This window comes from Aythya ferina (assembly GCF_964211825.1).
Source record: "Aythya ferina genome assembly, chromosome: 7".
NCBI lineage: Eukaryota > Metazoa > Chordata > Aves > Anseriformes > Anatidae > Aythya > Aythya ferina.
The window spans coordinates 17296376-17320229 of NC_140302.1; the positions used below are offsets into that span (position 1 = coordinate 17296376).

The 23854-nt window shown below is 48.8% G+C and overlaps 2 protein-coding genes across 4 annotated transcripts; one reads left to right on the top strand and one right to left on the bottom strand.

Annotated features, from left to right (window-relative positions):
- LOC311440203 (zona pellucida sperm-binding protein 4-like) lies at positions 1–12979 on the bottom strand. 3 transcript variants are annotated; one of them, XM_084526780.1, is made up of 13 exons: positions 12748–12979; positions 12313–12434; positions 12132–12234; positions 11652–11807; positions 11095–11282; positions 10831–10928; positions 10365–10495; positions 5005–5130; positions 4293–4420; positions 3997–4210; positions 2970–3221; positions 1005–1721; positions 1–85 (listed from the first exon to the last, which is right to left on the bottom strand). In XM_084526780.1, the coding sequence occupies exons 1-11, from the start codon at positions 12944–12946 to the stop codon at positions 3010–3012; spliced, it is 1677 nt and encodes a 558-aa protein (XP_084382906.1). In that variant the 5' UTR covers positions 12947–12979; the 3' UTR covers positions 1–85; positions 1005–1721; positions 2970–3009. The 3 variants fall into 3 exon arrangements, with proteins under 3 accessions (XP_084382906.1, XP_084382907.1, XP_084382908.1); XM_084526781.1 differs by lacking the exons at positions 1–85; positions 2970–3221 and having other exon boundaries at positions 1544–1721; XM_084526782.1 differs by lacking the exons at positions 1–85; positions 1005–1721; positions 2970–3221 and adding an exon at positions 3249–3304 and having other exon boundaries at positions 12748–12978.
- A 4549-nt stretch (positions 12980–17528) lies between these two features.
- Positions 17529–23718, top strand: LOC311440205 (cytochrome P450 2C9-like). Its single transcript, XM_084526788.1, has 9 exons — positions 17529–17791; positions 18119–18281; positions 18776–18925; positions 19389–19549; positions 19794–19970; positions 20496–20637; positions 21072–21259; positions 22451–22592; positions 23107–23718. The coding sequence occupies exons 1-9, from the start codon at positions 17612–17614 to the stop codon at positions 23286–23288; spliced, it is 1485 nt and encodes a 494-aa protein (XP_084382914.1). The 5' UTR covers positions 17529–17611; the 3' UTR covers positions 23289–23718.
- The last annotated feature ends 136 nt before the right edge of the window (positions 23719–23854 follow it).

Below are 23854 nucleotides of genomic sequence, written 5' to 3' on the forward strand. Positions count from 1 at the left end.
TCCTTGGATTATAAATACTTTATTAAAGCTAACATACCTCAGCTTTTAGCTCATAATTGCCCATGAGTGTCTTAATGAAATATTCCTAATAAAATCTTTTTTTTCTCCCATAACAGTTCAATTACAGTGCTTCCCCACAAAGCACATTTTTCCCTACTTTTTACCAAAGAAGTGCCAAGCTATCTGTTAATTATGCAAGTCCATGCTGCAGTAGCTTCCACATATATAATTAACTGCAACACAGAGCACATCTCAGACTTACAGCTCAAAGTGCTTAATTCATCATCTCGCACGCATGCCCGGGCTGTAGGACTGCTATGAAACTAATAGACCGGGTCATGGGCTAGCAAAGAACGGAGAAGCAGCAGAAATCAGCAGAGCTCTTCCATTCCTCATCCTGTGCCTGCAGCATGCACATATTTGACAGGTTCCCAGAGTTCACCAGAACTGACCTGCAGCATGGCCTGTGTTCCTCTGCCTCAGGAACAACCAGTGACACTATGCTAAGATATTCTGTCCAATTCTGACTCAGTGTGTCCTTCTGTGCGATGCTCTGGCTAGCTGATGTCACAGAGCACCCCTAGGTAGCTGTGGAGAGCTCTGGGGAGAGCAACTCAGACAGCTATGAAAAGGAAGGGCTCACAAAAAAGTGGTACTAAGGAACAACAGGAGTGTGGAATGGAAGCAGCATAAAGAAGACTGGGAAAGCAAACACGGGTGGAGTGAGGAGAGAGTTCTTATTTAAAATAAGGCCTGGACTGCTGCCACAGCCCTCTGAGCTGCCTTGCCTGGTAGTGTAATGGGAGCAGGCTGCCAGCATTCCAGTTCCTAAGCTTTGCCACTATCACACATTCATGCCTTGCCTCCTACAGAAGCACTGCCCTGTCAGCCACAGCATTTCATTTGGCCACTGCCTGGAAGTACGCCCATTCAACACATACTGTGACAATTACTGCAGATCAGGCACGGGGCACTTCTTGTTCATTGTGGTCCAAGTAGCTAGCAGCCCTAAAGAGACCGTCCCCATACCGTTTCCTACCTCTCAAGCCACGATAACCAAGACAATAAATAGATGGGATAGGAGGAGCCATGGAATTTGGAGTCCTGGCCGTCTGGTCGTTCACTTATTGCACAGAGTACTTTGTAGGGGAGAGTGGGTGCTCCCCAAGGTCCTTTGAGAAAATCCTACCGGGTGGCTGTCCTCATCATCTGCTCCAGGAAATGCATTCACACAGCTCATGTACAGGATGCTTAGAAAATGTCACCTAGAGACAGGATATTCAAGAGACTGAGACTTCTCTCAGCTCAAGCTCAGTCTTCACTCAACCCCACGGGAAGCTGTGCAAAATACAATGATTATGCCCTGACAGATATGATTAGAAGACAATTTTTGGTCCTGGGTATGTTAACAAGAGAGGGTCAAGCTAATGATTTCAGAGGCAAACTTTTGTGACTGGATTTAGTTTTAGTTACAGAAAATGCTGTACACTGCTTTAGGCCAGGTGCACAGAAGCTTAAAAAAAGACAAAGATCACAGTTAAATGTCTCAATCTTCAGATGGGGAATGTCTGAAAGGAGCAGTCACATTATTTTCTCATATGCAGTGCATCCTGAAATTTGGTACTAATGTATCGGGCGTGAAAGCCTTTCTTGTTAATGGTGTCATCTGTGTGAAATCGAATCATGATGGAATCCCCTGCAGAGTAGATTTCTTCCAGAGGCTGCAGAAAAGGAAGACCAAAACAAAAAAAAAAAAAGAGAGAGAGAGAACATAGATTGGTCAAGTTTGCATGCTAAATAACTGCATTACGATACCAGAGTTCAAGCTCACAGTGAAGACAGACTGGCCAGAAAACACAAATACTGAGAACTCAGTACCTCCTGCCCTGCCTGCTTTCCTGAGCATATACCCTTGCTCTTTGCATGCATGCCTTTTAACATGTGACGACTGATGCCAGTCCATTCTACAATCCCAGTTCTTCCGGTTGGTTTTGGTAGGTCACATTCACAGGACTCCCTTGACATTCTTGTTCCAGCCTTCTGAGTATGCTCTAATTTGTCCTAATCTTTTCAGGAAATGACACAATGCAAAGTGAACCCTGTAGGCAGCTGAGGCCCTTCCAGGGTCGATTAGCAGCAAAATAACTTAGCCATATATCTTACAAGCAAAACTGACGATTTCCCTCACTGTTGTGTCCTGCAATAACCTCCCCGTGCTTCTCTGCAGGACTGATGCTTTCCCCACCACTCTGTTTGACAGCATGCAGGTAGGTGATTACTGCCCCACTGTCCTGAACTTCTACGCACCAATCTGCTACGCCTTTGCTTGTTTTCCAGACCATTTCCCCAGTTTGCACAGGCTGGTGTGACACATGGGCTGCCTGATTGTTTCTCTTTAAATTCAATAAGCACATTCTCTGTTTCATCGCTGAAGTCCTAGAGAAACCAAACATGGAACCTCTGGTTTTAAATACCACACACTGTTGGAGTGAGTGACCCCAATTCCAGAGTCACTTCTGTTAAAGGGGGACACAGATAACAATTTAGGAGACAGGACACCATCCCAGAGTCAAACAGCTCCGCCCTTCACTCTCTCCAGAGCATGACTGCAATGTACCTTGGCTGCAGGCAGGAAGTAACTGAGGATTAAACCAGTCTCTGGAAGTAGTTTCTTACTTTCACATAACGCTTTTGGGGCCAGGCTAGGGCACAGCAATGCAGCAGTCCCATGCTGATTGCACACAGACATAGCTTAGCAAGGGAAAGCCAGTTGGAAGGGTTTTCAGACCAACTCCGTATAGCAGATAAAATGACTGTAATCTTTACCAGGAGGGGAAGAAGCAAAACACAGACACACAAGGCATTCTCATCACCAATTTGTGACTGCTGACCCTCTCCGAAAAAGGACACGAGTTCCCTTCTTTCCCACCTCCAGCCAGCACTGTGAATTCACCATCACTATGGCTTACCCCTGAACCACAGAAGCGTCCCAGGCGGGGTGCAGTGCTGTCATAACCATCGTATGATCTCCATGTAGTCGTACCCACAGTCAGCTTCTTCCTCGACCTCAAATGTCTGGAATATGAGCTCCACCCCATAACCATCTTCAGCTACAATCACCCAGTCACAGTTGGCTTGACCTGGATAGTTGTTGTCCCCAAACTGAGCATGGGAATACAGCTCCTTAGTTTGCACTTCAGCCTTTAAGAGCCCGCCACACACTGAAGGAAGAAAGGGCACAAAACACAGTCTCCTCAAAGGCCCTACCTCATGACAAAGACTTGCCATCCCGCTTTTGGGCCGTCTGTGGGAAAAGAAAACCTCCAGCACATGTACAACAGGGAAGGTAACTAACCACTGCACCCGATTAAGACAAAACAGTGAAGTCTTCAGTCATCCATGAAGCCAATGACCCACATAATATAGAGGAGCCTGATCCTTTTGGTTTCCCCGCTGCCAGTGAGGAAGATGCCTCTCACATGCACTGCTGCTCAGTCTGCTTCGTTCACTTATTGGCAAAGGTTTCAGAAAAGTGAACCTTGATACAACACACCCACCTCTGGGCTGCCACAAATAGAAGATCAAGTTTGCTGTGTCTGTTCACAGCACATCTCTACTTCCACCATAACCAATCTGGTATACGCTCATTCCGTGTGTGGGCCAATATACCCTAGCGGCATCCCTTGCTAAGCTAAGCTGTATCACCTCAATTTCTGAGGATGGATGAGGAACAGATGCGGCTGCTGCTCAACCAGCCATCTTCAATTTAAACAAGGGAAGATGAGTAGGAACACCTGATGTCAGTAGACCTCTCAGCTAGCATCTATGGTATGGTGCTAGCAGTGGTCTGAGAGCTGGTTAGCACAATTTACAACCAAATAAAACCCAGGCTAAGCTCCTTTTGCAAAAAAGTGGGTCTGATCTTCACTGGTAAACAACACAGTGAGATCTGATGACATCTCATCACACTGGGATATTGGCAGGGAATCAGCTTACCTGTGCTGTGTTTTGCCTGGAAACCTTTTCTTTGCACAGAAGCATCAGAGTAAAACCTAAGGAACATCTTGTTGGTAGAAGCTATCACAGGGTCTGGTTTCTTGCTGCCACAGAAGCGACCGAGGATAGGTGACTTGCTGTTGGGCCCATCATACATTTCCAAGTGGTCATAGGCACATTCTTGGTGCTGTTCAATCTCAAACTCATTGAAGATCTACAGCAAGAATAAGGAAAGTGACAGAGACACAATTCTGAGCATGTTTCTCCCCTGGCACTCCCATTCACTGGTCACTCACTACTTTCACTCGGTGGCCAGATGTTGCAGAGATATTCCAGGTGCACTCTTTCCGGCTTGGGTACTTGTCAGGCCAGTTTGGACTGCTCATCATTCCCTCGGCACTGCTCAGCTTATGCTCACAACCAGCTTGAGAAGGAGAGGGAGATCATGAGGCAGAGGCATCAAGGTAGGTCTCATACAGGAACTGCATCACTGAAATGGCCTACATGCTACTTCACGCCCAATGAGACCCTAAGCATGGCAGAACTAGGGAAGACTTCGGTCACTGGAGAAAGTCTTTCAGGATTACTGCACAATTCTGCTGGGTTTGTCCCCAGGAAGGCCTATATGTCTGGCATCCCCTGGTGCAGCCGCGCTAGCTGGCTGAGTTAACTGGTCACCTGGTGAAAGAAACCAGTTTATTCCCCTGGGCCCCATTAACCTCATCTGTACCCTCACTCCCAAATGTATTCTCCTGCTCCTCCTTCTCCTCTGCCCTGCTCCCGGTGACATGGTCTCCAACCCTGCCACCGTGTTGACTGGGAAAAGGATGGAGCTGAAAACAAGCCCTGTTTTTCCTTTCCCAAAGTAGTTTTTCAGCTAGCAGGGGCTTTTTCAGTGCCCCAGACTGGTACGGCACTTGGCTGCACAAACTAGCTTCCAACATAGGCCTGAAGCACTCTGTGTTTGTGGTAGCTCATCTTTCCTGAATGCAGAGAGCAGGGACCTACCTTCTTTACAATCGTGGCCATTTTCATGCAGCATAAAGCCATTTCTGCACTGGCATACGTAGCTTCCAAAAGTGTTGACACATTCATGCTGGCAACCACCATTGTCTTTGGAGCATTCGTCCTTGTCTGGGCAAGATCAAACCAATAAATACTGAGTTGCCAGTGAGAGGCAGACTACCGCCGTCACCAGCTGTGAACCCCATATCCAGACTGGAGAATACAAACACAAACCTCCAACCCCTATTGCTGGATTAGTCCAGTCACCACCTTATTAGCCCATACAGAGTTTTCTTCAACTGTTTTTCATTCCATAAGATGTATCACAGAAGTGCATTACATAATGCAGGTTTTGAATTATTAAAGGCTCCTTATCTAAAAGAAACCTACAGCAACACCTCTTTCTTTTCAAATAGGGACCAGGAAAAGAATCACACAAATTCACTAGCCTAGGCAAAAGTCTGCTGGTTAATCTCTGTATTTTCAAGTTTGTAAAGGCTCTGATGAGCCTCCGTCTTCAGGCTGCTCTGTTCAAGAGCACAAGCAAACAGATAGAGAAGATAATCTAAGGTATGAGCTGCTATCTGAAGCTGAAAAAGAAAGCACTATTCTTAATGACACCGGAGACAGAGAGAATTTCTAGGACCGGGTTCCCCTTTGCTTCCATTGAGGAGGGACAAGAAGCACACACCTGCCAAGAAGAGGCATTGGACTCAGAATAGAGCATTTCAGAGAGAGGGGACAGGGGCTTGACTGACAGGGAAAGAAAATATCCATATACACATACACACTCCTGATTTCCCTCAATTCTCTTTTGAGAGTGTTCTTACCCCATTCCCTTCTTGCCCTAGTCTTCCAGCAAGGCTGTGTTTATTAGAATAGTAGGCTTTCCATTTAATTTAGGTAAAATTATTATTCCCACCTTATTCAAGAGCCTAGTGGTATCGAATGAACTTCAGCAGCTTCCCAAATTAAGGAAGAGCCATTTCCAGTGGAGGAAGTGAAACCTGAATGTTTTGTTCAGAATCCATCCTGTCCTTGGCAGGGCAGAGAATAGGCTCTTTTCATGGTTATTTGCTTTACCCTTGAAGAACTACCTCTTTATTCACTTCTATTTTCTTACAAAGGCAGCCCGAGGGAAGGGAGGGATGGGACACCTATTAAGGATGGAGAACACCCACTATTTTGCAAAACTGGCTGAGGAAAGAAGTCCATTTATAACAGAACAACTTTAATTCTCCACTCCCTGGAGAAAGAAGATTCAGACTTCAAGGAGAACCATCAGCATTACTGGCTTCTTATAGCAAGGGTCAGGAAACAACCAGAAGCTCCACCAGCAAGTCAGGCTCCTCTGGCTTGTACCCGAAGGATTTACCCAGTTCCAAGTTAGCCAATAGTCACACTTCTGAGATGCAGGAGTTGGTTACGTACATCATTGCCTTCCAGATCAAACACTTCAAACTGCAGAGAGATCCGGTATTGAGCTGGAGCTACCACCTGCCAGATGCAGTTTTTGTTAGTAGGATATTCCTTGGGCCATCCAGGGCTAGTAATGGTCCCGTTGAGCTTGGTGATGAAGCCCCCACAGGCAGCTGGAGAGGCAACAAATGAACACAAGGTTTGCTTAGTTTTATTCATACACAGAGCGGGCCATGCTGTTAGCTGGGAAACGAGTCAGACCCCGACTCGTGGCACATTTCAAATCCCAGCCTGCAGAACAGGTAGCAAATGTTAGGAGTTGCAGAGAAGGCAGAAACCTTACCTGCTACAAACCATCAGTGAAACACACACAGCCAGGCAGCAGCCCTACGAGTCACTTAAACTGTGTAATATTGAACCGTATTTTACTCTACAGCCTTGGGCTTACTATGGATCAGTTGATTTCACATGCACAATACAGTTGTAATGGTCAGCTTAGTAAATTCAACCACACGCAGTCTGACAAACCTTATTAAGTTTAACAGGAAGGATTACTTAGAGGACAATGGAATCTCCTCAGGAAGACACTCCTGTCAGCTCTTTGGTGGCTTATTTCAAGTAGACTGCATTTTCACCAGGGAAAATTGGAGGTAAAATCAGAGACTTAGCTTTACTCTCTCATTTCCTTTAAAAATTCAGGACATCTCAGGTCCACCCTCTTGAGAGAGGGAATGGTTTTTACCTTAAAGAAATTGACCTCAGTTTGCTCTTTTGATGCAAAATTCTACTTGTAACAACACATTTTTTTCCGTGCTGTTTCTTTGGAGTAATGAGATATGGCCAGATCTTCAAAATCCACAAGGTTCAAATCTTCTGTGCTTTGTTCCTGGCATAGTTTTGCATTAGGGCAACTAACCCAAGGGAGCAGCTTCAATGCTAAAAAGTGCAGCAAGTGCTTTATGGACTTGATAGAGCAAAGAGTAATACAAAATCCAGAGTGTTGTAGAACCTAACAAAACAAAAATTGCACAAAGCATTTGGAGTTTCACCCAAACTTTCCAACTCACTTGCTTATTACTCTTAGCACCTCACGAGTTTTAGCAGAGGTAGAACAACCACCTCATCTGGGGGACAATGTGGTTGCATTTACATTCCCCTCCATCAGAGTGGGCAACACTGTCTAGGCTATCTACCCACACAAACCATCCGTGTTCTGCACGAGAGCAGGTAGCAGTGACAGAAAGGGGAGCCCCACTGTCCTTTCCACAGATCTGCACCTGCTGCTGTCTGCTCCGTAACAAAGACATGCTCTGCGCTGAGAAGGCAGGATAGCATTAGGCATCCAGCCTAAGGAAGCCAGACCAGGAGCTTTAGCTGTCAGCTTCCAATGTTCCCCCTACCCCACATGGTGGATCATGGGAGATCTGCTCTGACCAAGGACAACAGTTTTTTAGAGGGATTTAGCAGTACACAGAATCACAGAATTTCTAGGTTGGAAGAGACCTCAAGATCAACGAGTCCAACCTCTGACCTAATGCTAACAGTCCCCACTAAACCATATCCCTAAGCTCTACATCTAAACATCTTTTAAAGACCTCCAGGGATGGTGACTCCACCACTTCCCTGGGCAGCCTGTTCCAACGCCTCACAACCCATTTGGTAAAGAAGTTCTTCCTCACATCCAAGCTAAAACTCCCCTGGTGCAACTTTAGCCCATTCCCCCTTGTCCTGTCACCAGGCACATGGGAGAACAGACCAACACCCACCTCGCTACAGCTTCCTTTATGGTACTTATAAAGAGCTATAAGGTCACCCCTGAGCCTCCTCTTTCTCCAGGAGGAAGAAGCCCAGTTCCCTCAGCCGCTCCTCATAGGACTTGTTCTCCAGACCCCTCACCAGCTTTGTCACCCTTCTCTGGACTCTCTCGAGCACCTCCATGTCCTTCTTGTAGCGAGGGGCCCAAAACTGAACACAGTACTCGAGGTGTGGCCTCACCAGAGCCGAGTACGGGGGGATGATCACTTCCCTAGCCCTGCTGGCCACACTGCTTCTTATACAAGCCAGGATGCCATTGGCCTTCTTGGCCACCTGAGCACACTGCTGGCTCATATTCAGCTGACTATCAACCAATACTCCCAGGTCCTTCTCCACCTGGCAGCTTTCCAACCACTCATCTCCCAGTCTGTAGCTCTGCTTGGGGTAATTGCACCCCAGGTGCAGGACCCGGCACTTAGCCTTGTTGAACTTCATGCAGTTGACCTCAGCCCATCGGTCCAGCCTATCCAGATCCTCCTGCAGAGCCTTCCTACCCTCAAGCAGATCGACACACACACCTAGCTTGGTGTCACTTGCGAACTTACTGAGGGTGCACTCGATCCCCTTGTCCAGATCAAGGATGAAGATATTAAAGAGGACCGGCCCCAGCACCGAGCCCTGGGGAACACCACTAGTGACCGGCCTCCAACTGGATTTGACTCCATTCACCATGGCTCTTTGGGCCTGGCTATCCAGCCAGTTTCTAACCCAACAAAGCGTACGCCAGTCCAAGCCAAGAGCAGCCAGTTTCTTGAGGAGAATGCTGTGGGAAACTGTGTCAAAAGCCTTGCTGAAGTCAAGGTAGACCACATCCACAGCCTTTCCCTCATCCACCAAGTGCATCACTTTTTCATAGAAGGAGATCTGGTTTGTCAAGCAGGACCTGCCTTTCATAAACCCATGCTGACTGGACCTGATCCCCTGCTTGCCCTGCAAGTGCCACGTGATGACTCTCAAGATAATCTGCTCCATGAGCTTCCCTGGCACTGAGGTCAAACTGACAGGCCTATAGTTCCCCGGGTCTGCCCTCCGGCCCTTATTGTAGATGGGCATCACATTTGCTAGCCACCAGTCAACTGGGACCTCCCCAGATAGCCAGGACTGCTGATAAATGATGGAAAGCGGCTTGGCCAGCTCCTCCACCAGTTCTCTCAGTGCCCTTCAGATGAATCCCATCCAGCTCCATCAGCTTGCGCGCATCTAAGTGCCATAGCAGGTCGCCAACCATTTCTTCATGGATAGTGAGGGCCACATTCTGCTCCCCATCCCCTTCCGCCAGCTCAGGGTACTGGGTATCCAGAGAACAACCGGTATTGCCGCTAAAGACTGAAGCTAAGAAGGCATTAAGCACCTCCGCCTTCTCATCTTTTGTAAGAAGGTTTCCCCCCCGCATCCAGGAAAGGATGCAGATTCTCCTTAGTCCTCCGTTTTGCATTGATGTATTTGTAAAAAGATTTTTTGTTGTCTTTAACAGCAGTAGCCACATCGAGCTCCAGATGAGCTTTGGCCTTTCTAATTTTGTCCCTGCACAGCCTCATAACATCCTTACAGTCCTCCTCAGTGGCTCGCCCTTTTTTCCCCAAAGATTATAAACCCTCTTTTTCCTCCTAAACTCAAGCTGCAACTCTCTGTTGAGCCAGGCCAGTCTTCTTCCACACCAGCTCATCTTTGGGCACACGGGGACAGACCGCTCCTGCACCATTAAGATTTCCTTCTTGAAGAGCTCCCAGCCTTCCTGGGCTCCTCTGCCCTTCAGAACCACCTCCCAAGGGACTCTGAGCTGCTCAGGACACTGGTTGCCAAAGTCAGCCCTCCAGAAGTCCAATAGTGTGGTTTTAATGGTCCCCTTCCTGGCCTCACCAAGAAGGGAGAACTCCACCATTTCGTGGTCACTCTGCCCAAGACAGCTTCCGACCCACCCATCTACCACCAGTCCTTCTCTGTTTGTGAAGAGAAGGTCTAGCGGGAAAACAGGGAGAGCAATGTCAGCCCCCCAGGCAGGCCTCGAACCTGTGACTCTGAAGGCTCCTGCCCAGGTAGGACAGGGTTATGCGAGCACCTCTTGCCACTGGGCTAATGCCGCCTCCGCCCACCCCAAGAAGCTAGAGCAAGTAGCATGGACCTCATACCTGAAGCAACACGCAGCTCCAAGGACAGAGGACCCGGCTGGGACACGGCAGGGAGTGGTGGCAGTGTGAAGACCTGAACACTCAGGGGGATGAAGCTCCCAGTGATCAAGTAACTACAGCGGACATGTAGCCTGGTAGAACAGGAACACCCCAAGTCAAGCAAGTTCACTCTGATGCTGAGTATCTACCTTTCTCCAAGGCTGCAACCTAATGATCTCCTTAAGTTAGTTATAGTCCCAGTCTCCCCTCCAACACTTCCTTTTACCTGCTAGAAGTTCCCTGGAGTTCAGATTGCAATCTGTAGCATCACTGATCAGCAACAGCTTTACTCCTCTGATTAGAGAATCAGGGACACGCCAGTCCCTACCCTACACCAGTGTCCCTGTTGTGAGCTCAGAACTTGCAACAAGCAAGAACGCCTCCAGGAAGGCTGCACATAGCAGCAGTCCCAGCTCCAGAGTATTACCTGAAAGTGCTGTCCCTAGTGACAGAGCCAAGGCTCCCAGTCTTCACATCCCTGGATGCCACCAACTCATTCTCATACACAGCGTGGTCTCCAGTGACCTGCAACAACAGACCAGGCACTGTGGCTGCAGTAAAGCCAGGCTGCAGAACAGTGTTTGGCCTCCAGAAGCCTGTAGGGTGCCCACTAAATAGCCAAAGCCACATCAGGCTTCTCCAGGTCTATGTGGAGCTCGCAGTCCTGCCTGGTGACAGCTGCAGCTCTTACCTGAAAAGTAGTGCCACAGGCAGAAAGTGGGAACTGGTACACAACAAAGGCACTGTTCTTCACTACAGGGGTGCAGCCAGCACTTGGCCCACTGGCCAGACGCACAGAGTCCAGGATAACAGGTGGCAGGGTCACATCCCGAGAGACAGCAATGGAGAACCGGCCATCTGGTGTGCAGTGAGCTGTCACTGGAGGAAAACAGTCAGCTTTGAGTTCAGGGACAAACAGCCCTACGCATCACAGCAGAGACAAGAGCAGCAAGTCCTGCAGGTCCTCCTGCCTCTAAGCCCCAGAGCACACACTGAGCACAACAACGTGCAACTGCAGCCAGCTCTATAGACTTGTGCCCCACAGTAACACTGATCCTGGCCCTAAAGCCAGCTCTGTTGCAATAATCAAAGTGACTGGACACTTCCATGAGGCAGTATCCTTGACAGCCAAAACCACAACCCTAAGCCACCTGTGGGCCTGCTATGCACCAACCCTGCTCTGCCAAGGAAAGGAAGCTTCCCAGCCAGCAGCTCCTCCAGGAGGGGAGAACAGGGGCCTACACTTACCTGTGTTGCCATAGTAGCAAGTCTTCACCCTGTCCCTGGGGTTGTAACAACAGCCCCGTGCTTCACAGTCTCCCTGGCTGACAGGGGAGGAGGCACAGGGCCGCCGGTCCTGGCTGCGGACAGCAGAGCAGACGCTGCTGCCTGGGGCATCCAGGGCTGCAAGAGGTAGCATAAGTTTTCAGAAAGCACAGGAACAGTAGGGGTATGTGTGTGTGTGACAAAAACAGAGAGGACAGTGGTGTAAGTTGTCCTGATGACTCTGCATATAAATCAAGGGAAGTTTCATGGACTCAGGTGAGAGTCAAACACACGGCCCAGAGCTGGCTGGGGCACAAGTGCCCAGCAAGCTGGGCTCCTGCATCCACATCCTTCCCCAGGGAGTCTCCTGGGCAGCCATGAGCTCCCCTTCCCAATCCCAGGCTGACTTGGAGCAGCCACTAGGCACAGGCAGGGTTTCCTAAGGAGCTGTCAGAGTCTTACCAGGAAGGTCCACAGGGCACCTGAGCAGCTTCTCTTCCTGAAGAACCCTCTGCCCGGTTGCATCTGTGCCTTCAAGCCCCACAATCATGAGGTAGTTGCCATCCTGGGGGAGAACCACACCAGTCAGGGCAGCCAGAGCAGCAGTAAGCACAGCCCCAGCAGGGTCCCTGGGGTCACTCACCCATTCAAAGACAAAGCAGCTGGTGTAGGAGACTGACACTTTCCTGGAGCCGTCTGGAGCCCCCGAAACCCAGAGCCCACAGCCAGAGTCATTGTGCAGGGCATGTGCCTTCCCCTCAGTGTCTAGAGGAAAAGCAGACAGCAGCAGGGGCTTCAGCATGCCACACCAAAAACAGGGACCTGCAACAACCCCAACTTTCTGTAGGAAACAGGGTCCCAACCAGCAGAGGGACACAAGGGAACCCAGCAGCCAGGGCCACCTAAACCTTGCCCATGAGGGCTGGGTCTTATAATCAGCTCCCAAGTCACACACAAAGCACTGAAGCTGTTAGCACTTCACATCAGAGCCAGCCCTTTTCTTCTCATTCCAGCCATACCTCTGCACTGTGTAAAGACAGCAGCAGCCAGAAGGCCCCTTGACATCGCCCTCACTTACCCCAAGCAGTCAGCACAAAGGAAACATTCCCTTCCCAGCCCACGGGTAAGGTGAGCTGCAAGCTATCTGGACCACAAGCCAGCAGGCCAGGGTCATCAAGAAAGCTACCCTGAGCCCCCACAACCAAAGCAAAGGGACCAAGCAACCCCCAGAAGAACAGAGCTCCACACACAGGCCTAGCCTGCCCTACAACACCCATCCTGCTCTCCTGCTGAGGACCATGAAGCACCTGCTCCTACTCTGGCCTTTTAAGTTGTGGAGCCAGCTGGGACCACCAATTCCCGGCGTGTCCAGGTGGACCCAGCCCAGCAGTTTAACACCTTCTATTGCTCTCACCTGGCTCTGAATTGGTCACAGGCTGTTTGCATCCCTTTCAGCAAACCAACAGGTAGGAGCTGAGCTTATGTCAAGAGATGTGTTTGTGTTCATATCACACAGCTGAGAGTGGCTCATCCATGCAATTTACTCTGGAGCCTCGGAAGAGCCTTCAAACTCCTTTTCTGACCCTGAGTTCTTCCCATCACCAGAAGAATCCAGGAGATGTGCCCATCCAGGAGATGTACCTTCTTTTCCCCATGGACCCTACTGCTGCTTTGATTACTTATTACACCACACAAGTGCAAAAAGCCAAGTGTCGATGCTCTTTTTCTCTTTTAAAGGTGCCACTGCTTCAAATGCTAGACACAGGGTGCTGACATGTAAGCACAGAACAATGCTCCACATGAAACCTCTGGAAAACTAGGAAGCTCAGGGAGCTTTGCACAAGCAAAAAGAGGCGATGCCCTTGAATACTCCCAACTCTGGACTTCAGCCTTGTTTGCAGTGTAGCTTGTGTGGGGATAGCTGCAGGACTGTTCCAGGGCAGGCTGTTGGGTGACAGGCCCATACACACTGTGGGACATTGACCCTCAGAAGCTGACTGGTTTCCTTTGGGAAGCCTAAAATGGCCCAGAAACACAGATAAGGGTGAACCTCCGTGATCCCAGGGAACATTTTGCCTGCCAGTACCCACTGCCTGCCCATAAATGCAATGCATCTCACACCCTCGCACATACAGTCTTTCCCTTGCAACATGTCAGCCCTTCTGCTCTCAGACTAAAAGTACTGCTCCACAAAGCACAAGACCTTCTCAGCAGTTTTGCACAGCTGGGATTGAGGGAATGGATCCTGACAGGCTGCCTGCTTTTGAGCAGTGCTCATGAACTACGTGTGCTCTCCCCAGCACCTCCTGGGCACTGGGCAGCCATGGTGGAGAGGCACTGGGGAAAACATTTGGACTTTAACAGGGAGGGAAGCTTCAACCTCAGCTAGCACCCTTTTCCACAAAAGGCTGGTCCAGATAATCTTTCAAAGTCCCTTCTAATGTGGACTGCTGTATAAGCCTGTGATCTCTGTAGAAACTGATGTCATACGGAGAAGTGTGCCAAGAAACTTTTGCCCAAGTCTCACAGCCACTGTGAACACCTGAATGGTGTACTTGACTGGATTACTTGCTGATAATTAGGATAATGAAAACAAATAAATAAAGTACTTTGGAGTTAAAGAGACAGTTTTCATTAAATTTTAACTCGCCAATAGTTTGTTTACACTGATAGGAAAAATATTTACAGGTACTTGAAGAAAACTCTATTTGAAAAAACACCTGGAGTGCTGTAGACTCACCACAGCAATACCTGTGCTGAGAACAGTTTCAGTTAAGTTTCCTTCTCCAGTTTTGGCTCCCCAAAAGCGAGCCTTTGGACCTTTGGGACTCTAGTGCCAGTTGATGGAGGGGTGTACAGCACTGCCACATCCCCTCAGCTTGAGATGCCAAACCCCAGATATGATCTCCTCACCTCCACACTAAATAAAAGACTGTCCACCCAACCTCTTGGAAGATGAGAGCCAAGGCTACAGCCTGCAGCATTGTGCAGAACAGCTGTGCACAGAGGTGTACCACAGTTGACACCCTGCCACTGGAAGCCAAAAGTCATCTGCAGACAGCAGGGATATCCACACGGAGCATCCTGTGGAAGAGGAGTGCTGGCTGCATAGTGGGCAGGGGTGGCACTGGCAGTGTCACCTTCTGAACCAAGGTCCAAGAAGAAAAGGAGCAGACAGCAAGCCTGCAAGAGATTCTGCACAGTTATGCTATTTTCCTCAAGCTTAAGATTTATTTTAGAAAGAAGAGGCAAAGCTATGACACTGTTAGCCCTTTATTTGAAAATCCCAAATGCCTGCCTCCAAAGGATTTAAGACAAAGTTCCTGGAGAAGATGGAGGGAGGGGCTTTGAGCTTGGCTTCCCTGCACTTTCACGTGGATGGAGAGGAACAACCAGCCCTGCATACTCATGGCTTCTGCAAGTAGAAGCAAGCACCCAGAAAATAGTGTCACTTGGATGACATGAAAATGCCCATGGCTTCCCTCGGGGAAAGGTCGGCGTGACTAATTTTCTGAGTTTTCCTGCCTTGTAAATCCTCAGTGTGTCTGCCGGGGGTGGGGATATTTGGAATACACTGATTTCATCTTGATTAAAAAATAAAAATAAAAGAGAGAGAGAGAGAGAGAGAAACCTTGAAAATATTTCTGCTGGGGAATATTTTGCCTAAAATATACAAACTGTGAGGCAGAACTGAGAAATGAACCCTTCCTCCCAGGAACAGAAGAACTTTACAGAAAAGGTGACGGAGTCATGAACTAGCAGCAGAGAGGCCACATGCAGCAGGGCGAACTCCCGTGAACTCCACTGTCACTGGCTAGATGTCCTTAGACACACATAAACTTCCATGAACTGCCCTGGCAAGGCCTAAGCTGATACAGCAGATGAGATCAGAAGATCACAAACTAGCTTGAACTTATTGGCAATAATCAGATACCAGTCTATAAGAAGTGAAATGAGTTTAAAAAAGAAAAACAAGTAAAGATAAAAATATAAAAATATTTGAGAAAGATAAGCAAATTATTGCACCTATGTTAGAGAGCAAGGATGACTTCAAAACTCATAGGTAAGCTATTGAAATTTTTGCAGGGGGTGGAGACCTTCACTAGCATCTCTGAGTGAAGGCAAAACTCACATGAATGTGCTGCTGCGCCGCAAACCCAGCACACTCCGACCAAGCATCCAGTTCACCCAGGCCCTCAGCTAATTCCCACCAAGTCACCCATCCCCTAACCTCGTTGGATGAGATCTGTCAGCTTGCAAGAGTCACAGATTTTCTGGGCAGCCTGTTCCACTATACAACCACCTTCATCATGAGGAATTTCTTCCTTAGATCTACTCTAAATCTTTTAATTTAAAACCATTACCTCTTGTACTACTGCTGCACACCCTGGTAAAGAGTTTCTCTCCATCTCGTTTGTGAACCTCCTTTAAGTACTGGAAGGTCACTATACGGTGTCCCTGGAACCTTCTCTACTTTAAGTTAAATGACCCCAAATCTTCCTAGGAGAGGTGCTCCAGCCCTCTGATCATCCCTGTGGCTCTCCTCTGGTCCTACTCCAACAGGTCCATGTCTCCCTTGCGCTGGAGCCCCCAGGGCTGGACGCAGTACTCCATGGGGGGTGTCATGAGTGCGGAATAGAGAGGGAGAATTGCCTCCCTTGACCTATTGGCCACATTTCCTGAGACAGCCCAGGAGATGACTGGATTTCTGTGCTGCAAGTGTACACTGCCAGCTCACATCGAGATTTTCATACACCAGTACCTGCAAGTCATTCTCCAAAGGGCTGTTCTCATCCTGTTCACCACTCTGGTGTTTGTAATTGCCCCAGCCCAGGCGCAGGACCTTGCACTTGGCCTTGTTGAACTTCCCGAGATTTACATGGGCCCACCTCTCAATGTCAGTGTCCCTCTGGATGGCATCCCTTCCCTCTAGAGTTTCCACTGCACCACTCAGCTGGCATCAGCCACAGACTTGCTGAGGGTGCACCCATCAAACATTAACAAAAGAAGAACTTGTTTTGATGATGCCGTGTTCCAGAAGTAGGTTGGGTGGGCATTTTTGTCTTTGCAACTGCAAACTATTTCTCAGTTTGCACTAACCTTTACTCAGTCTCTCACAAGTTCAGCTCTTTCTCAGCCTGGGAACCCATTCCCTAGAAGCCCTCTCAAGTTCTTGATTACTCTCTTCTCTACCTCCTCATCTCCCTCTTTCTCTCCTTTACAAAACCTTGAAGAGGTCAGAGTCTCAAGGTTCCTTTTCATACGTCTCTCTTCTAGCAGGCCCATTGTGTCTATCACCATGCCTGGAGACCTTTCTGCCTGTGCTAGGTGAATATTTTATACCTTCCTCTCTTGTGAGGCCATACCATCCCCTAGGGAGAGAAACTGAGGCACTTGCTTTGCTCACAAGACAACACATCCGTGTGTTCAGCACACTGTCTGCAGTGTGACCTCCCCTGCTAGCACCAGGAAGCCTTCAGGAACAAGCAGGGATGGCTGTCCCCACTGAGAACTAACGCAAACAATGCTGAAGAATGGGAAACCCACACGGCACCGAGGTACGCAGAAGATGCTCTCATAACAGCAAATTTCTGGAGCAGCTCAAGTGGAATGCCCAGCTCATACTATTATCTCTGTAACAATGAAGTTTAAGTGAAACAAATCAAGTCTTACAAGCACATTTTTAACTTAATCTCTGTTGGCCTCTGCAGTTGCTTGAGAGGAGGTGTGTCGTTAATGACCAATTAACTTTGGAGAAGTTCAGTCCTGGTTTCGCAACACGGCAGTCTCAAATGATTGACTAGTAACATTGGATAACTCAGCCACGTGATCAAAAACGTGATGTTGACCTAACAGAGCAGAGCACTTCAGTATATAAGCTCAGGCTTGAGCAGCCCGATTTGATTCCTCCTGAGCCTCTCAAGCTCTCCTCCACTTGGAAAATGGAGCTGCTGGGGGCAGCATCTGTTGTTCTCCTGGTTTGTGTTGTTTGCCTGCTCAACTTCGCAAGATGGAAAATCAGGTCTGGAAAGGGGAAGATGCCTCCAGGACCAGCTCCTCTTCCCATCCTAGGGAATCTGCTGCAGGTGAAACCAAAGGACTTAGCCAAAACCCTTGAGAAGGTAAGGACTCTCTTTTTCCCCTCGGTTTCTTCTCGGGGTGAGAAGTGTGTGTGCTCTGTGCATGGGGACAACATGTGGCTATAGCCTGATGACTGCCAACCCCGGAGGAGCAGAAAAGCCATGGGGATCTCAGCTGTCGTCGTCCCCTCTCCCCCACGCTCTCACCCTTGCTTAGGATCTGATGGCTGACTGACATTTGCCATGAGAGGACCAGATCTTAATCCTGTTGGTCTGTGAGGCTGCACTGCCCGCAGAACAATGCAGCAGTGTGGTCACTTTTCAACTCCTCCTCTCTACACGGCCGTGTTCTCTCTTGCATTTTGACAGCTCAGCGAAGAGTATGGGCCAGTTTTCACAGTGCACCTGGGCTCTGATCCAGTGGTGGTGCTGTGTGGACATGACGTGGTAAAAGAAGCCTTGATTGATCGTGGGGATGAGTTTGCTGCCAGAGGAAGGATGCCATTTGGAGACCGGGCTAACGAAGGATTAGGTATGTTCACTGACTGAGCTCCTCCTGAGGCTAAGGGAAGGGCTGAGGACAAGTGTGGCAGGGTGTGCATGGGGCATGCCATGCACAAGGACATGAGTGACATGGGAGGGATCCCACCTGGAGAACGGCAGGCAGGGCAGCCTGCAACTGCTGGCTTCCACCACCCAAAGAGGATTTCTAAGAAATGGGGCTCGATTTATCTCACTGATGCACAGTGGAAAGGCAAGCAGCAACAGCCTCAGGCTGCAGCACAGGAAGTTCTGTGTGGATGTGAGGGATGAATTGTTCACAAGGAGGTTGGGGATGTGCTGGAGAAGGCCAAAAGCAGACAGCTGGACTACGGGACCTCCAGAGGTTGTCTCCAGACCACAGTACTCTGAGATGCTATGTCATTGCTATCTACAGGGCTAGGATTCACTGTCATCATGAGTCTCCATTTATCTTACATCCAGCGCACCAAAGTCAGGTCTTCGCTCTTTCTCCTTCCTCTGCAGGCATTATTTTCAGCAACAACGAGGGGTGGCTACATGTCCGTCGGTTTGCTCTCACCACTCTGCGCAACTTTGGGATGGGGAAAAGGAGCATTGAAGAGAGGATCCAAGAGGAAGCCGAGCACTTGCTTGAAGAGCTCAGAAAAACAAAGAGTATAGTCTATTTTTAATATAGTTTATTTAAAAAAAAAAAAAAAAAAAAAAAAGATTGCATTTAGGGAGCCCATGTTCTTAAGCATAAGTTGTGGAGTCTCCATCCTTAGAGGTATTCAGAAGATGTCTGGACATGGTCCTGGGCAAGTGGTTCTAGAAGGGGCTGGACAAGATGATTTCCAGACGTCTGTCAACCATTTTGTGATTCTGTGAATTGATGTTCCCATGCATTTGGTCTTTGCAACAGCTGCCCCTCGTTACAAAGCAGTTAATAATTCCATGATTATGTGCTGTACTTTTTGAAGAACCCTTCTGTGTCAATAAGGCACTGTGAGTTTCCACTAACCTGTGAGTTTCCACTAACCACCAGAGGTCAGGTTACCCACAGTAGCTGTAGGTTTTTAGGTTTTGCCTTTTTTTGTGATTTCTTTTTTAATGGCTTATAACTTTTCTGAACTCACAGAAATGCCCTTTGACCCAACATTTATGCTGAGCTGCACCGTCTCCAATGTCATATGCTCCGTTATCTTTGGGAAACGATATGACTATAAAGACAAGAAGTTCCTGTCTCTGATGAACAACATGAACAACATCTTTGAGATGCTCAGCTCCCGCTGGGGACAGGTACCTTCAGCAACTATTTCACAGTGGTGACATTCTCCCAGGGGAGCAGGAGGCTTCCCTCCCAATGAAGTCTCACTTCAACCTTCAAACCAGGACCCATCAATGTTCTGCTGCTCAAGAGCAAGAAACACCCTTGCAAATGCAGCTGGTTTTGCCAACTAAGTGCAGCTTCTCCCTAGTCCTAACCACTCTTTTTCTCCACCTCTGGGATTCCTACTAAGACCTCCTCTTTCTTTCCTTCCAGCTATACCAGATGTTCCCAGAGATCCTGGATTACTTCCCTGGCCCACACAACAGAATATTCAAAGAAATTGATGCTGTAAAAGCCTTTGTAGCAGAGGAAGTGAAGACACACCAAGCCTACCTGGATCCCAGCTCTCCTCAGGATTTCATTGACTGCTTTCTCAGCAAAATGCAGGAAGTAAGGAGAGAGCACACAGCCCCAGCTCATCCCCAAACACCCTTTCCTTTCCTAACTAATACAAATATTGGGATATCCCCTTGTGAGGGCTGAACACAAGCAACTGTCTGTGCTAGTGGAAAGGCACTGACAACACCCCTGATGTTGCCTGTGCTGCAGCTTACAGCTGGTGGTCTGCACCCTCCATGTTCATTACCCACAGCTGCTTGGACACCAAGACCTACAACTGCTTGCACCAAAACACAGGGGTGTTTGCAGGCTGGTCTTGCAGCTCTTGCACTGGAAAGCAGTTGGCACAGCAAGGGCAAGCAGACGGCTATATACCTAACATACAGTGTGCAGTTTCAAAGAAGGCTGCTCTGGGGTCTTGCTTACTGCACAGAGATAGCATTGAAATGTCCTACATGGCTGCCGCACCTTATCAGAGAAATGCAACAGCTCTGGGTGGAAAGTAGGGCCCAGGGTGACACAAGAAAGGGCTCTTTTCTCAGTTCAACTAGAGAAATAACCCAGCCTTTTCTCTAGGAAAAAGACAATCCCAATTCCAGCTTCCACTTGAAGAACCTGATAACCACAGTCTATGACTTGTTCATTGCTGGAACTGAGACGACTAGCACTACCTTAAGATATGGGTTTCTGCTTCTTCTCAAATACCCACAGATACAAGGTACCAGTCTATGATCTCTTCTCCTCTAGCCATTCCCTTGGGCTGGACACAGATCTAATGCTACTGCCTTTTCAACTTTTCTTCTCTCATATGCTACCTAAATGGGCAAAGTCCTTGTATGCTCATACCCCTCAAGGGCCATTACACATCCCTCAGCTTCACTGGCCATCAACAGCAAATGCACCCCCTCATCAGCAAGGGATTTGGCTGTGTCCACATCTTTCTCTCTTGCTACTCCTATTTAGCCAAGTTTGTTATAAGGGCATTGTTTGCACAGGCTGCAGTGGAGTTGCTTTCCAGACTACACCAAAATCAATATAAATGCTCCCATCATTTGCTAGCAAATCCATGAGGTTTGTGGACAGCTTAGGACAAGCTGTTTGGGTGGGTTTGGCTTTATTCACCCATCTTATGGTTTGTGCTTCTCTTGACAGAGAAAGTTCAAGAAGAGATTGACCGGGTCGTAGGACGATCACGAAGACCTTGTGTGGCTGACCGGACCCAGATGCCCTACACAGATGCAGTGGCCCATGAAATCCAGCGCTTTATCACCCTCATCCCCTTGAGCGTCCCTCATGCTGTGACCAAAGACATCTACTTCAGAGAGCATTTCATTCCCAAGGTTAGTGGGCAAGCTCCCTCAAGTCCAGCAACAAGGTGGCAGCATGCTTGCTCTCAGGCTGTCGGTTACACGCCAGAAGCTAGAAATGCTGTGACCTGACCATGTCATCACCTGGGCCTTCATAGAGTTTTCCTCAGATCCCCAGGCTGCTGTAGCATACCTGCAATTCCTTGTTGCTGTCCCCTGGGCTGAGACTGGAACACTAGGTCTGCCCAACACCTCTGCTCACTTGCTCTGTGGGTTGACCTATCAGTAGAAACATGCTGAGCTCACAAATAGAACAGAGCAGTGTCTCCTCACAAAGGCAGCAAAGCTGGGGAACTGCTCACTGCCATCTGGGGGAGCCTGGCATCTCCTTGGAGGCAGAGTCAGTCTGTGATTATTGAGAGTAGAGACCCCAAGGCAAAATGTGATGGACACTGTATTTACATTCAGATGAATGAACAGAACCTGTTTGCCCTGTTCTTACACACTTACTGAGGCAATCCTTGTTGGCCACTCCCAGAGGCAGCCTGATAGGCTAGGGCAGCCCATGGCCTGGTTTGGCCTGGACCACTGCAGTGATGCTCATGTTACTTCCCATCTTCTGAGGGACCACAAACACTGGGGGAACAGCAACACGGGGCCTGTTGGCGTCACGATTTTCATCTGTCACTGTAAAATCAAGACAGCACCCAGGGAACTAGCAGAGTCCAGCTTCTAGCAGAGTGCTCTTTTGTCATCACTTCTGGATCGTTTATCCTGTTCCCCAGTCAGGGGCTGCTCAGAAAGTAAGAAGAAAGAGGATGGAGGCAGGAAAAAAATGCCAGAAGAGAAGAGAGCTACAGTCTTGTATGCTTTTGCTTTTCAGGGCTCACAGAAAAGAAGGAACATTGTACATCTACAAGTTCATTATAGTGAAACACCAAGAAAGAAGAATTAGGTGGGGTGTCCCCAAACAACCAGAGAAAGGAGAGGATAAATGGGCTGAAACAGAAAGGGAACACAGGAGGGGCAGCCAGAACAACTGTCTATGCTGTAACATCTAGCAGGGCCTCCCTAAATGTGCCTCTCCAAAGGGAGAGTCCCCAAAGGGCCGCTGAAGGCTCTGAGAGGATTGCACTAATTACCTCAGCCTTAACTTGACAGGCAGTGGGGTTAAGTGACCTTAGTCACCTCCCCTTCACTTCTGCTCTTCTTGTCTTACTGCAGGGCACCACAATCTTCCCCGTCCTCAGTTCTGTGCTGTATAACAGCAAGGAGTTCCCAAACCCACATGAGTTTAATCCTGGACATTTCTTGAACGAGAACGGCACCTTTAGGAAGAGTGAACTCTTCATGCCCTTCTCAGCAGGTAACACACAGGCTTCCTCTCCCAGGAGCTGCTGTCCTCCCCTGGGGGAACCACCCTGCTTTTTCCCATAACACCTGCTCCCCGTGTGGTCCTGCCACTACTTCCCTGGGGCTCGCTGCTCTCTGTGTACCTACTCTCTGCTGTTCCTTCCCACCCACATCAGCCCTCTCTTTTGGGGGCTTTTTAGAACTCCTACTGGGAGCTGCCACTCTTTCTGGGCACCTTTAAGTAGGCTACTCGCAACCACTCACCTACCAACAGCCCCAGCCCTCCTCTTTCTCACCCATGCTGTGTCACCTCACTCTCTCGACCTCTCCAAGTGATGCCTCCTCCACTCTCCAGGCTTCTCCTGTTCTTCTTTCACACACCCAGTCAGTCACCTCCCTGCTGCTATTTACTAGCTTTATTTAGTAGCTGCACCTAGTAAACAAAGCTGCATAGCACGTAGGCCTAGCACAAACTCCAACCCACACAGCAGCACCTGCTCAGCGCTATTTGTTGTCTTTACTTCCAGGGAAGCGAATATGCCTTGGAGAGGGCCTGGCACGCATGGAGATATTCTTGTTCCTGACCACCATCTTGCAGAACTTCACCTTGAAGGCTGTCCTCAAGCCTGAGGAGCTCAGCATAACCCCTACGCTGAGTGGATTAGGAAATGTTCCTCCCTTTTACCAGCTCTGTGCTCTTCCCCGCTGAAGGGCACAAAACCTCTGTGCGGTGTTCCCTAGCCCATCTAGTCCTCTATATCTCTACGCCTCTACTACATCCAATGACAGGAGTATTGGCTCACCTACATAAACTTTCAGGAAGACAGCTCCCAAAGTCCCAGGCTCTTCAAACATGGGTGCATACACAGAGCAGATGATTTCAAAGCCTCCCAGAATTGCTCTACTGTGTCACAGGGAAGTTGTGTGTGTGTGTGAGACTCTGCAGCCCCTTGCACTGACACTGTGTGTGCTCACTGAGTGCAGAAGTCCCACTGAACAGCCAAATTGCTTACAAACAGGGCTCCTGTGGCTGCCCACGACCTGCAGCACGTGTCCCACTAAGGGCAGCATGCTCTGCTGATGGACAGTATGGTACGTGTACATTAACAGCCCAATAAAGAAAAATCTATTTATGAGGCCTTGAGCTGCTGCTTTCTTTGGGTTGGGGCAGTCCCCGCAGCCACTGCTCCACTGCAGAGCAGGTCACAGCACCTGTGGCCACGGCGCTGCCAGAAGAGCTGACCTTCCCAGGGCGAAAACCCCTGCCTGCTTCAC

Excerpts from the sequence above, each read along its gene's own strand:
- LOC311440203 (XM_084526780.1), bottom strand. The coding sequence starts at position 12,946 with ATGGGTGTTGTAGGGCAGGCTAGGCCTGTGTGTGGAGCTCTGTTCTTC. Across the intron at positions 11,808-12,131 it reads GTGCCCTGTGGACCTTCCTG|CCCTGGATGCCCCAGGCAGC; the intron begins GTAAGACTCTGA and ends TACCTCTTGCAG. Across the intron at positions 4,211-4,292 it reads CTGGCCACCGAGTGAAAGTA|ATCTTCAATGAGTTTGAGAT; the intron begins GTGAGTGACCAG and ends TTCTTGCTGTAG.
- LOC311440205 (XM_084526788.1), top strand. The coding sequence starts at position 17,612 with ATGGAGCTGCTGGGGGCAGCATCTGTTGTTCTCCTGGTTTGTGTTGTT. Across the intron at positions 17,792-18,118 it reads TAGCCAAAACCCTTGAGAAG|CTCAGCGAAGAGTATGGGCC; the intron begins GTAAGGACTCTC and ends GCATTTTGACAG. Across the intron at positions 19,550-19,793 it reads TCAGCTCCCGCTGGGGACAG|CTATACCAGATGTTCCCAGA; the intron begins GTACCTTCAGCA and ends CTTTCCTTCCAG.